Below are 14,237 nucleotides of genomic sequence, written 5' to 3'. Positions count from 1 at the left end.
ACATTTACATACATGTATGTGTTTAATTTGCTTCATTGTGAATGCTTTATACCTGTTATCAATGAAAATGACAACTCCACATCAGCCGGCTTTATTTTTTTTTATTAGTTGGCAAAGTAGAAACAAACTACCCAAATTTTTTCTAATCAGTGGCTCCAATAATGGAGTGCCATTTCTGGAAGATTTTCGCTCTATCTAGCGCAGTTAAAATATTGCTAATTCCTTCGCCGTAAGTCAAAGTCAAAAGGCATTCAATATAATATATCAATGTACTATAACAACTGTATCTTAGTCACTCCACAGATTTCGAAGTACACCGGAATTGGTTGGCTATAACGCATTCATTACCCATAAGTAAATGGTATTATGAAAACACTAGCAATTGGACGCTTGACTATCCACCCTTCTTTGCCTATTTTGAGTGGCTGCTATCTTATGCCGCATCCTTCGTGGATCCGCAAATGGTAGTCGTGACAAACCTCAACTATGCTTCTACGGCTACAATTTATTTCCAACGTTGCTCAGTGATAATTGTGGATCTAGTGTTCGCTGTTGGTGTACGACGATCTCTACGGGCATTAAAAATAACGCAATCATCGTCACAATCATTTGCTGCGGCGATGTTACTTTTGTTTAACGTAGGATTGTTATTTGTGGATCATATGCATTTCCAATATAATGGTTTCTTATTTGGTATTCTCTTGCTGAGTATAAGTTTTCTGCTGGAGGAACGTTATCTGCTCTCAGCATTCACATTTGCGTCATTACTTATGTTTAAGCATATTTTTCTTTACATGGCACCAGCTTTTGCAGTTTATCTGCTGAAGTTTTATTGCCTGGATTCAAAGTGCACAAGGAATGCAATAATTTGTATAGCTAAATTGGCAATTGTCGGTTTAACACCTATTGTAGCTGCTTTCGGACCATTCTATAATCAGATGGATCAGGTGCGATTTTATATTTATCAAGAAGTAAAACAAAATTACAGCTTAGTACTTTTCAGGTTTTTAGTCGCCTATTTCCATTCAAACGTGGCTTAACACATGCTTATTGGGCGCCAAATTTCTGGGCCCTATATAATACTGCTGACAAAGTTGTAGCCAAATTATTACGCATTCCAAGTCCAATAGGCCCATCAACCACTTCCGGCCTTGTACAAGAGTTTGAACCACAGTTCTTGCCTAACATAACGCCGCGCACAACATTTGTGCTGACTTTGCTCTTTATGTTACCAATATTGATAAAACTCTTTGCCTATACGTCTAAAAGGTATCTTTGCTTGCTCAATTCCCATTGCTAAATGCCACTTCAACAAAATCCAATTCTTTTAACAGCGAATCAAAAGCTACATTTCTGCGTGCCGTTGTTATTTGCTCTTGCTCTTCGTTCATGTTTGGCTGGCACGTACACGAGAAGGCCATATTAATGTGCCTTTTACCACTGTGGTAAGCAACTTTTGGCATTAACACTTTCATTTCTACAATTTTTCACCTTTACAGCTTGCTTTTTGTACTCCTCCCAACGGATGCCACATACGCATACTGGTTAAGCATTTTTGGTTATTTCTCGCTATTTCCATTACTTCACCAATCGTGCGTGCTGCTGCTGCGTTACGCTCTCTATTTAGCCTATGTCGCATTCATGTACGGGCAATTGGCCAACCTGTATCCGAACGAGCGCCAAACGAAACTGCATGTGTTAGAAAAGCTTTACACAGTTGGTTGTGTATTGATTCCCATATACGAACATTTCATAAGTCCATTTTTGCATTTAGACAAAACACTGCCATTTTTACCGCTATTACTGACATCACTTTACTGTGGTCTAGCTGTTACATACTTTTTCATTCGTTATTATTTACATGCACTAGCTATAAGTCCCAGTGCATCTTTTACAACTAAAACTAATTTTAAGCCCAATACAACAACTACAAAAACCGTTAAAGCTAAGGATAAGTCAAAATCAAAGTTGTTCAAGTCAAAGCTGAAGGCGCAATAAAAGTAACTGTTGTATTGTAATTGCGTAGTGGCTTCCTTGTTGTTGTAACACAATGCAACCAAGCGCTTGAGGCGCGTCTGGGATAGCCACGCATCGGTCTAATGCTGGCATTGTCGTAAAGCCAATAAAGATTATTTTTGAAGAAATAAGTTTTGCCATTGTTTAACGTCGCTGCTGCATCAATATGGCCGGGGATGCCGGGCCAACGGCGCATAGGCTTTGGATAGCCTACATCCAACGTTTTCAAGCGATCATTATAACGCCAAAATCTTTCGCCAGCAAATATATACGTCAGATTATTTTTTGCTGCAGGAAATATGAAAAACAAAAAAAAAAAAACAGTTTTACACTGTGGCAGTACCGTTACATAATCACAAACACTTACGCCACAACATAACGGCGTCGATATGTGGCGCATAACCTATCAAATTTTCGATTGGAAGCGGGCTGTTTTCGATGAGTATAGGACGCTTGCTCTGTGCATAGCTGAATACCCAATATTTATCGCCTATTAGAGAGAAGTGATAGAGAGAAGGTAAGCACATTTTCATTTCGCGTTAAATAATAATAAAGTACAGTTATAAATGAATACGTTACAAATACCTGTAAAAAATACGCCAGCGCCATCGTAGCGCTCATAAGCAGCGTCAATGCGCTTGACATCTGCCGGTAGAAATGGAAACATTTCGTAAATGCTCATCGGGTAGCTACGGAAAGAAAATGTTTTAAGAAATAGTCTTTAATGTTTGCATTTTCATTTTTGAAATACCCGTTCATAACGGTGTAACGTGGCGTTAACTTGTAGACATATTCATTCTTGAAAACGTGTACCGTTCCATTTAACACGCTCACGGCATCGAACTGGCCGAGACATATATTTGGTATCTTCGAAAGTTCTGGTTTTGGCCATAAAGTAGGCAGCGTTGGGTTTGGCGGTGGTATATCTGTATTGCTAGTTGAAAGTTCTGTTAGTTTTGTCGTGCTGGAAGCGAAGCGGCTCTGCAAAAAACAGAACAAAATACAAAAACTTAGTTGATTTATTATTGTCTGCATTATTTGAGATCTAAGCCTATTGATGTCAAGGCCTGTATGCTTCCGGTTAAGAAACATTCTAATGCTTTCAAAGGAATCTCACTTGCAGCTATCTTTTTCTCATAGGAACATCAAAAGGTCACTCTTTGATTACTTCGCTGACGCAGAATAACACACCGAACAGATTACTGGCGAAACTAACTTCAGACATGTACAGAATGCTATCAACAGTGGAGTCCTTGAAAACTACCCTGACTCCGTTGCTGTAGCGGCAAAATTGTGCCGAGTTGATAGTTCTTAAATGTATAAATTTAATTCGGGTCCGTTTCGGTTACGTAGATCCGACTGTCGTGGGAACGGAGTCCGGTGTTGTTGTTGTAACAGTAGAATTCTGCCGACTGTCTTGGGAACGGAGTCCGTTGTTGTTGTTGTAGCAGTATAATTCTGCCGACCGTTGACCGTTGACAGTCCTTGGCCGGATAAAAATCTGGGTCCGTTCCGGTTACGTAGACCGGACTGTCGCGGGAACGCAGTCCATCCCAGTGAATGGTGTATTTCGAATCAAACCATCTCTGCAGACGAAAAACTGCATAAAGCTATATTGCGCCTTGCTACCCAAACGGGATTGTTGTTGTTAGTAATTTTGAGGAATGCTGTCGGTTTGACAGTCCTTGTTCGGAAAAAAATTCGGATATGCTCCGGTTAAGTAGAGTCGACTGTCGTGGGAACGGACCCGAACAGGGTTTAGATAACCGCTACAACAATAACAGATGGTTTGCGAGTCTGTGCACTTGGGTCTTCGTATAACTAATATATTCGTCCACTTTCTTAATTACTTTTTGACTAAGCTCATGATTCATCTTCCTGGGATCGTTTAACTCCTACTTATTCCAACTTTACTTTATGTGCAAAAGAGGATAAGCATTTCTTCGAGGTCCTGAGTTAACCGTTCGGCTTTGACCTCCACTTTCAAGCCGAGTTTTTTTAATTTCGGCTAAAATTTGGATTTAGAGTATAGATTACTTGCATGAGTGTAATTCTTAAGCTAAACGCTTATGTTTTCCACTTAGATATATGTATAATAAATGAGCTTTTCACCGCGACCTAAGGTTTATTGTCTGTAAGTCATAACGATTCACATAGTCCCAGCAAATTGATGAATTCAAATATACTGCTGGGTGTTATTGAGGCGATGTGCTTCCTATTGGAAACATGTATCCAAGGGTCTTAATCCTGTGTCTGCAACGGGGGTTCGGGAGTCTCCGGCTCCATGTCCCAGAATCGGCAGTTCGCACAAGAGGCTAGGACTACGTTAAATAAGTGCTTATTGAGCTTACATGGCCTGTGTAGAATGCAACAAGTCGCCGGAACTTGTTTCTTGGGTGATTGATTACGTTTAGCACCCATTAGCAACTTTGCCTGGCGCATGGCTTGGGATTGTTTTCATTCTTATCCCTGCCGAGACTTTCCTCTTTGCGAAACAGTTATTTTATAGTATGAGGACCAACCCCAATATAGGGTTTCGATTCTACCATTCTGGTGGAAACTTCAGAACGGATAAACTCCTTAGCTAGTTCATTCCCTGCTATATCCTTGTGACTGGGCACTCAGATAAGGTGCAATTGCTTAAAATCTGACAGGCTGTTCAGCCCTTCTATGCACTACTGCATCAGTAAAGATTTATTCTCATAAACAGAGATCGCATTAAGTTCTTTGACTTTCGCTGAGTATGGCAATACTTTCTTTGCGATAGTTGATTTGGAGGTTTCTCTCTACAGGCCGACTTTTAGCTAAGACTCCTGCTAGGAAAATGCTTGGAGAGCTTCCAACATGTATGGAGAGTTTGGTACGTGCTTCTGCGATTCCTGGCAATAGATCGAATCAATCTTACTGCCGGGAGACTTTAAATTTTCTAATGAAGTTTACTCTTTTGGTAATGCTGTTAATTGAGAGAAGAGCGAGATTGCCTTCCCTCTGTCAAACCCTTCTGCTGTCATTTTATGTTTGCCTGCTTGATTGATTATTAGGTGAAGCGGTGTAAGTTCTAGCATGATTTCCAGTGGTGCCGTAGTAAGCATTGCACCCAACGCGCAGATGCTGGCAAGTCGATGTAGCTTTTGTCGCCCAAGAAATAATCGGTCTCACGGTCGTGGTGTACATCTGCGTGATAATCCTTGGCTTGCAGCTACAGGATTTCGATTGTACAATATGAGTGCTTTTGTAGCTATAGTCAGAACAACATACTGTTTCCGAAGAGTGGAATCCAGAGTTGGGCCCAGATATTTGACCACTTACTTACTTTATGTCGTTTTACGGTCTCGTAAACGTCATGAAATGACGGCAATGCGCTCTTAGTTGTCTGCTTCGACCTCTCCTCTTTCTCCACATGGAGAGTGGGAGTGGTTAACGTTATCTGCAGCTCTTCTGGTGTTGTTACGATATTCTCATCGTCTTCCAAAACTTTAGTTACTGAAATGCCATGATCGTTTGAAAATACTTTCCTCTAAAACTGGAAAAAATCTTACGGTATATGGTGTACATAGCCAATGTGTCATCATAATCTAGTGTTGTGCCCGCTCCAGGACCTTTATAGTAGGGAAACATAATTGAGTTGTAATGTGGAGAATGCGCCAAGCCCAAACTGTGACCGATTTCGTGTGCTGCAACTGCATAAAAGTCCACACCCGTTGCTCGATCGGTGGAGTTCTCCTGCCAGTTTTCGTCCTCATCGAAGTGTACGTCACCACCCCAAGAACCCATTTCATAGGGGTAGAAAGCATGGGCCAATATGTTGCCAGGTCCATCGAAAGAGAAGCTGTGTAAAAAGTAGAATTATCATGAAATTTTATAAACTGAAACTTATATTCTAGAATATTCTTTGTAGTACTTGTCTCCGTGATATCGTGTGCCGAAGTAGAGAATTATATCGGCATTGGTGTCATTGACGCGCTCGAAACGAAGACCACTATACCGTGCCCATAGCTCCAGAGCCCGTGCGATGTCGCGCTCCACTTGAGATTTTGGAATTTTCCGAGACCAATTGCTGATGCTAAGAATGATATTGAAAACTTAAAATTTATAATAGCAGTGTTGCTAGTTGTAATGGTATTTGTGTAATGTGTAGCAAAAGAAGTCGTACTTAACATCTAATCCGGCTTCGGGCATTAACAATATTAGTTACTTTCATAAAGTATCGTCCTAAAGTATTCCACTTCGTCTTCTTGTTGTTTGACAACTCTGGCTATTTCAATAATCGTTTATTAGAGAATATTTGGTCTGACTGGACTGTACATCTATCTCTTAGGTGTTACATTTGGGCGGTCCTGAACGCTATCATTCCTCTGATGCCCTGGTATGAGAATTTTTTTTATACCGCCAGAGGCTTCCATTAAGTTTTCTCAGCATGAACTCTGTTAGAGAGCTACAAGATTTTTTACAATTCTTTAAAAACTTTCAAAATAGGCTCCTTCTGCGTCGATTCAGCGCTGCCACCTCGATTTTCAAATATTCAAGGCGTCACGGAAGACGAAACCGGAATAGCGTTGAGAGCCCAGGTGCCTTCTGCTTGGATCCTCTCTGTCGTCGCAAAATGTTTGCCTTTCATATTTGCCTTTTCAGATTGACTCTTCGTTTGAGTTTCTTGAGGACTTCCACGTAAAACTTGGCGTTGACGGTTTGTCTAGGAGGAACAAATATGCACGAGTCACATTGTCAGCGTTTGCCGAAGTCGCAGGTCTCTAAGCACGGTCTTCATCAGCGACCTCTTCCTGGCCTTCCAAAAATGCCTGTTTGATCATATCAGACGTCTCTGTCGCAGATTTACAGAGTTTCACACAGAATTTAATCGCTTACCACTGCTCTAACGAACGCTGCATTTTCGGCTTGCACCACTCACAGAAACACGTCGCGCGAAAATGTTTGTCCTGACAACAGACCAGCTGCTCGTTCGTCAGCCAGGAACTCCGAAGTACAGTCCCGGCAGAAGAAAATCAGTCCTATTACTTCCCGGACAAACCCTGTATAACCGTATATCTATCTCGATTAGTTTGAGATGATAGAAACAACCGTTAGGTGATCAAAGCTATTATACTTTGTAGCTATCATGTTGCAAGATTATATAAATAAATGACAAGCTATATGCTATAGTGGCCCGATCTGAAAATATTCTTCGGAATATATTCTATGGAGATATCTCGACAAATAAAAACGTTTTCCATACAAGGACTTGATTTTGATCGATCAGTTTGTATGACAGCTATATCGTATAGTGGTCCGATATCGGCGATTTCGACAAATGAGCAATTTCTTAGAGAGAAAAAGGTATGAAAAATTTCAGATCGGTTATACAATTCTCCGACCTTTCCTTCTAGGTGCAACAAATTTCGTGGCAAATTTAATATGTATATCTTGTTCAGAGAATAAAGAACAGATGAATTTGAAGTGATTTTCGAAAAGTTCTTACTTCCGTGTCACTATTCTGAATTAGGATAGAAAAAAAGATGAAGGCAGCCTCTGTCTCCCGAACGACGTTCTCTCCTACATATGAGTTTCCTGGAATCATAGCTCTTCTCTTAATTGGTGATTTAATCCAATGAGGGGTTTTAACTCTTCTCACTTTTGAATTCTAAGCACCTCCTATATTGCTTACTATGGCTACACGAATACCACTACCTCAGATTACACATACTTACAAGTAACGTAAACGCCGTTTCTTCCAGGTAGGCGCACCGACCACAAAACGTTTGCGGCGTACACTAAAATCACTTCCTGCCCGTGACTCACTCCTTCTGTCTCTGATGCTTTGCACATATGCGCGTTGTGTGCTGCTTGTGAGATAATACGGAGTGCCTTCAATGTCAGGGACGCCGCAGCGTGGCTTGCTGAAGAGCTTAAAAGTAAATAAAAACTAAAATTAACACATTGCTGATGCGGGTTCAAGAGCTTTAAGTGCCGTTAAGTTCAATGTTTCACACACGCTTATCATTATCAGCATGTTTTATGTTTGCATGAAAGCTTGTGATGTCTTATTTTTAGACTACCTCCAATGTTTGATTGTCCAGCTCGCCCGTCTGGTTGAGCGCTCCATATTTTTGTACATTTTTTATGGCTTCGACAATCGCCGACTCATGATAAAGTGATTCCGAATCGCTTGGATTGGCCTCCAAGTAGCCAAAGCGACGCATAAAGCGCAACTAAAATCAGAATAATAATAGTTGACAATACAATTTGTTTTGTTATTATTGTTGTTTCGTGCTTGTTTTGCATACAATTTCCGGTGGCGGCACTTCAATGTTCCGTTTTTCGCGCGCATCCGCTTCTTGAGTAATTTCTTCAATCTTCGTTATTGTTGTGGCAGTTATTGAATCTTGTATATTTGGATTTGCTGGCGCTTGCCGCGTCTCCCACGCTAGCGCCAAGCAAATAATCAGACAAAGCCAAAGTGACGTCATAATTTTGAAAATTATTAACACACTTCCGTTTACCGCTGCACGCACGCACAGTTCTGCTCGGGGAGAGCAGATTTTCGCAACTGACTTAAGAGTGCGCCCATTCAATCGGTCGGAGGGGCTATTCATGTACATAGTGCTGCGGGCTTATCACTAAAGCGTGCGTAAAAATATATGTATGTATATTTGTATTGTAATAATAATGTGATGGCGTTGGCCCAAGCTTGATATATTGAGGCGTGACTTACAGGCTTAAGATAAGTGCTAGTGATGAGCGCTGTGTATTTGTTTTTAATCGCTTATAAATCGGGTGTTGCTAATCTTAGGCTATAGAGTTTGTACTGAGTTTTTTAATAAGAGTAATATGATTACTTTCAAAAAAAAGAAACAAAAAAAAAAAAAAAAACACACACACACACTAATTGTTAAGGAAATTCAAATGCTTACGATCGATACAATAAAGTTCCAAATATAATGTCATTCAAATGGCCTCTACGACTTCTTTGGCAGGAACACCAACTATTCTCACAATAATTCGGTTGTTGCACGTGTTGTGTAGCACGCAGTCCCTTCTTGTGAGAACCAGATGTTGTCAAGATCAACTTCTTTCAATTTGCGGCCATAAAAAGCTGGTTATCATCGATCTATACCGCGCTCCATTGACAGTAACGGTGTCACCAGCTTAATTTCAAAAGAAGTACGAACCGATGATTCTTCTTCTTTACTGGCGTAGACACCGATTTGCGGTTATAGCCGATTTAACAACAGCGCTCCAGTCGTTCCTTCTTTTCGCTATTTGGCGCCAATCGGAGATTACAAACGAAGCCAGGTAATTCTCCACCTGGTCTTTCCAACGGAGTGGAGGTCTTTCCCTTCGTCTGCTTTCCACCGCGGGTACTGCGCCGAATACTTTCAGAGCTTTCTCTCGAAAACCCGTATCATCCATGGCTCTGCACCACATAGCAGGAAGGGAATAATGAGTTTGGTTTTTGTTCGTCGAGAGAGGACTTTACTTCTCAATTACCGACTCAGTCCGAAGTGTCGTCTGTTGGCAAGAGTTATTCTGAGTTGGATTTCGAGGCTGGCATTGTTGTTGCTGTTAATACTGGTTCCAAGATAAATGAAATTATCTACAACTTCGAAGTTATAACTGTCAACAGTAACGTAACGACTAGGCTCCCAGTCGCGAGTGCGACGACTGTTTGTTTGATGACAGGAGATATTTCGTCTTGTCCTCGTTCACAACCAGACCCATTTGCTTCACTTCCCTATCCGTTCTGGAGAAAGCAGAACTAACGGCGCGGTTGTTGAGGCCAATGATATTAATATTATCGGCGTAAGCCAGAAGCTGTATACTCTTATAGAGGATTGTACCTGCTCGATTCAGTTCTGCAGTTCGAATTATTTTCTCCAGCAGCAGATTAAAGAAGTCGCACGATAGAGAGTCGCCTTGTCTGAAACCTCGTTTGGTATCGAACGGAGCTTTTGGTATTAGTTTTGCGTGGATACGAAATTCAGACATAGCGGCATAAATGCAGCTCCTTTTCGTGCTGTAAAAAGCAGCTTTGAAATCGACAAAGTAGTCTTCTTTTCACGGGCTTAATTAAGTAAAAAGCTTATAAAGGAAAGCGACAAATTTCGCTCTCATTTTATAGAACCTGTTTCTTAACTGATACAAAACTAAGAAAGATGATTTTCACAAGTTTCTATTGGGATTAATTTTTCTCTATCAAAATCATTGGTATACATAGGAATCCAACCTCAGGCCTTTGCGACTTCTTTGGCAGGAACACAAACTTTTCTCACAATAATTAATTAATAATTCTCTGCTGAGGCACTATCGATATATGTGGTCTCCCGTTGTCGCCATGATACATAATTCCTCCCCTGTTGGCCTCAGCTGGCCACATCTGGGCGATTGTTTCTTTCAGTTGGTGTAATTGTTGGCAATATGTTCTCTTTTATGGTGTCCATCTTTGACGCGTTCTAAAACAATACTGAGTCAAGCAATCACCAACCTGTCTAAAAAGTTTTTTAGTACGAAATCTTGTTTATCTAACGCTTATAGCGTAACCTAATCTCACTTATACGCCGTGAGATACAGATGACTAAAGCAGTTCATTGTAAAAATAATGAATCTCATTTTGCTAGACGTGCTAAACATATACACTAAGTCTAGCTATAATCAGTGACCGAGATCGGGATCAATTCCTACCGAGCCCGAAGTTCTTAAGGCGGCTCGGTGCTGTGCAACAATATTTTGCGAATTTTTTCTCCAAAAAATTGATGGATCTGGGGGCTCGATTCCTGTATCCTCCCCGGGTCACGGTTTTCTCTCTACGCATCTGTTTGTACTACTTTATGACAAATAAGAATAAAAACTGTTGCTCGTGCGCGTTTCGAGTCATTTGCGAAACCGCATTGTTTTTAAGTTATAATTTTTTCGCTTTGTTCCCCCATACCCACTTTTTGTTACCACATTTCTTCACCATCGAGTAGAAAACAAAATATATATACTTTTTATTTGATGCAAACACAACAATTCATTATACATACATACATTTATACAATGCCTTTGTATACATACATACATGTAACTATGAGTATTTATCTATAATATTTTACAAGCATTTCGTTAAGATTTTATATTATTTTTACAACAACTTTTTTCTAATCAATCGCACATAATATTTGTATATCTTATATTGAAAATAGCTTGTTTTAACCAAATACATATGTATATGATCATCTTCATTATTCGGGTTGAACCTATTCTTCCTGATGTTGCATATCTTAAGTCTCATTTTTCCTTATTCATTAACCCACTTTGCCACGCGCCTTGGTCTCCTCCTCATCTCAGTAGTGATTGCGACGCTTGTTCGAGGGGCAATACTCGGCATATTCCTCCCAGGTGCAGCCGACCTTAGTGCAACACTCATTTGTAATCGAGGGCGCATCGGCGCGTCGTGTGCGCAACAGCGTGTTCACATAATCCAATTTCAGCCAGGTACGTGCGATGGCTAGTAAGATATGAATTGTTAGGATATCGTATATTATACTACCTTTTTACCTACAATATTTATGAATAGCGTAATATTGGTAAAAAGATAGACTCTCTACTCACGTTTGCTCCTTTTATGCATTGCTTCATCGTCCGTACGTTTGCGATTGCGTCTTGTCAGTCGATAAATGTCCTTCTCACAGGCCCAGAACAGTTGACGTATCAATTTGTCGCGACATCGTGAATGTGTCTCCTGATGCCAGACATTTTCCCAATCCGATTGTGATCTATAATGGTCAGAAACAAAAATAATTTGTGTAATTAGCTATTTTTTGGAGAATTTTTAAATCGCCACCGAATGGCTGATGGATTTTATAAGAATAAGTTTCGGAGCCTTATTTAAAAGCTTATCGAGAGACAAACACTTTTAATGTGATATTCGGTTTTACAATCCCATATTGTTTACTATTTTTAACAACATATTTGGACCAAAGCATAACATAGATTTTTCATAAAAAATTGACAGAGCCAGTATTGGTTCAAGCATTTTTTGATCAATAACTTGGAGAACGTGAACATAGACCGTAATCTTTATATACATTGTGACAAAAAAGTACCCGAAGATTGTAAATAAAACGCAAAATATTTAATTATTCATCAATATTTATTTCTTCGTCTTCAAAGTAATATCCATCAGATGTAATACACTTATGCCAACGATTTTTGCAGTCCTCGAAATACTGCTTATAAGCACTTTTTGGGATGGCCGTCAGCACCTTCAGCAAGTTTTGTTTTATATCATCGATCGACTGAAAACGCATGTCCAAAAGGACCTGTTTACGGTACTCTTTTTGAAAAAAAATTCATCTTTTCGAACAAGAAAGGGTTTCATATAAAAAAATTTCAACCATAGTCATTAGGAAAACTCCTGAGAGATGTGGAGCTCTCTTGCCATCGCTCAAATACTTGCCTGACGATTTTCAAGCAGCATATCCTTCACGTTTCTAATATTTTCATCAGTTGAAGAGGACGAAGGTCGTTCAGAACGAGGCATGTGTTCAACGATCTCTCGACCGTCTTTGAAGGCTGTATACTCTATTCTCAAAAATCGATCGATTTTTTTATCGTCTTATTAAATTTTACAACACCTCTAGAATATTGCCCCAAATATTCAAGTTGATCCGGGTAATAGTTTCGGAGATACAGCCTTGAGGACTTGTACGCTCGAGGCTAGCTTGGCTAAGTGCGCCGTCTTTAAACCCGTTTTTCTCGAAACTCTGTTTTTTGATGTCGGTTGGCCAGATTTCTCAAGAACTACTCAACCGATCTCCATGAAATTTTTCACAGGTCTTTGAGACAATTCTTAAAGACTTGGACGAAGAATTTTTTTTGATTACAACTATTTCAAAAACCAAAAAAAATATCGCGAAATTTTCACTGAAATTTTAATTTTTTTGCAAAAATATCTGACAAAAATCTAATTTTCAGGTTTTTTTCCCTCGTTCAGGTTTTTTTCGAGTTTTGGCCTCGATATAAATTTCGCTCAAGAAAACCTTTCAGACAATTTTGTATTGCTAGACTCTGTGTTGTTTAAGAACGCGTCAAAGATGGACAGAAACAAAGAGAAAATAAGCCATATTTTACAGTTTTGATTAAATAAAGACGAAAGTCCAGTATGCTGTAAATGGGAATAGCGTTTTCGGTTCAGATTCGGTGCGAAAATGAGCTTCGAACAAAAAGTCAACATTAAATTTTGTTTGGAAACTGGTTAAACTTTTACTGAAACATTTCAATTGATGAAACAAGTTTATGGCGATGATTGCCTATCCCGTAGCAGAGTGCACGAGTGGTTTCAACGTTTTCAAAGTGGTCGTGAAGACATAAATGACGATCAACATGTGGGCAAATCAAAATCCGTGATCACCAGAAATTCCATCGAAACTGTCCGTGAATTCATCAAAAATCAGCCGAAACCTTCATTGAAATTCATGGAAATGGAATTGAACATCTCCAAAACATCGATTTAGCGCATTTTGACCGAACATTTGGGCTTACGAAAGGTGTGTGCACGGTTTGTTCAGCACACATTGACTGACGACCAAAAAATGCTCAGAATCCAACATTCGATTCGACGCTTGTGACCGCTTATTTGATCAAAATCAAAAAATTACATTTTAACCATTAACCACTCCCCGTATTTACCTGATATGGCACCGTGCGACTTCTTCCTTTTCGGAAAAATGCATTTGCCTATGAAAGGAAAGCTTTATGCAGACGTAGAGGCCATTCAAAAGGCTTGCACCGGCATACTGGCGGCCATACCGGCCAACGAGCTACAACACTCGTTCGACATGCTTTTGGACCGTGTAAAAGCTGTATTGAAGCAGAAGGAGACTATTTTGAATAACGATTTTGCCGAAAATACCATTTGTTCTGTTTTTTTTTAAGTCCTGTTTACTTTGGAACGCACCTTGTAATATATTGATTTCCTCAAAAACCTTACCTTTCCCGAAATAAGAGCTCCAAACCCTCTTCGGTGTGTATGGAGTCCACTTGCAAGAAATACAGTAACAAAAAGCATAGAAACAAGCTGCTATTCAAAATACCGGGGGTTGGTAACATTTCAAAGCGAAAACCGAGTGTTTTCCTGTTTACAATTAAACCGCAATGTTAACGGAAACCAAAATTCACTGATCAAGAAGCACACTTGAGCACAATACAATTCACTACGCGGACACAAGCTGCTCCAAGCGGAGTGG

General features: G+C 39.9%; 3 protein-coding genes across 4 annotated transcripts; 1 reads left to right on the top strand and 2 right to left on the bottom strand.

Moving 5' to 3' along the window:
• The first annotated feature begins 90 nt into the window (after positions 1-90).
• On the top strand, positions 91-2,018 carry LOC120775621 (probable dolichyl pyrophosphate Glc1Man9GlcNAc2 alpha-1,3-glucosyltransferase). Of its 2 annotated transcripts, none has more exons than XM_040105868.1 (5): positions 91-229; positions 293-947; positions 1,004-1,269; positions 1,335-1,445; positions 1,500-2,018. In XM_040105868.1, exons 1-5 carry the CDS (start codon positions 162-164, stop codon positions 1,996-1,998), a joined length of 1,599 nt encoding a protein of 532 aa, XP_039961802.1. In that variant the 5' UTR covers positions 91-161; the 3' UTR covers positions 1,999-2,018. The 2 variants fall into 2 exon arrangements, with proteins under 2 accessions (XP_039961802.1, XP_039961803.1); XM_040105869.1 differs by having other exon boundaries at positions 142-229; positions 304-947.
• Positions 1,949-8,576, bottom strand: LOC120775620 (matrix metalloproteinase-14-like). The gene is made up of 10 exons (XM_040105867.1): positions 8,298-8,576; positions 8,070-8,222; positions 7,722-7,918; positions 5,918-6,079; positions 5,556-5,845; positions 5,330-5,499; positions 2,768-2,997; positions 2,602-2,705; positions 2,384-2,506; positions 1,949-2,304 (listed from the first exon to the last, which is right to left on the bottom strand). Exons 1-10 carry the CDS (start codon positions 8,478-8,480, stop codon positions 1,973-1,975), a joined length of 1,944 nt encoding a protein of 647 aa, XP_039961801.1. The 5' UTR covers positions 8,481-8,576; the 3' UTR covers positions 1,949-1,972.
• Positions 8,577-11,182: 2,606 nt separating this feature from the next.
• Positions 11,183-14,237, bottom strand: LOC120775585 (probable insulin-like peptide 7). Its single transcript, XM_040105821.1, has 3 exons — positions 13,982-14,237; positions 11,602-11,765; positions 11,183-11,497 (listed from the first exon to the last, which is right to left on the bottom strand). Exons 1-3 carry the CDS (start codon positions 14,098-14,100, stop codon positions 11,334-11,336), a joined length of 447 nt encoding a protein of 148 aa, XP_039961755.1. The 5' UTR covers positions 14,101-14,237; the 3' UTR covers positions 11,183-11,333.

This window comes from Bactrocera tryoni, chromosome 4 (assembly GCF_016617805.1).
Source record: "Bactrocera tryoni isolate S06 chromosome 4, CSIRO_BtryS06_freeze2, whole genome shotgun sequence".
Lineage (NCBI taxonomy): Eukaryota > Metazoa > Arthropoda > Insecta > Diptera > Tephritidae > Bactrocera > Bactrocera tryoni.
Note: the sequence above shows the minus strand (reverse complement) of the source record. Positions and strands in the feature narration are given on the sequence as shown.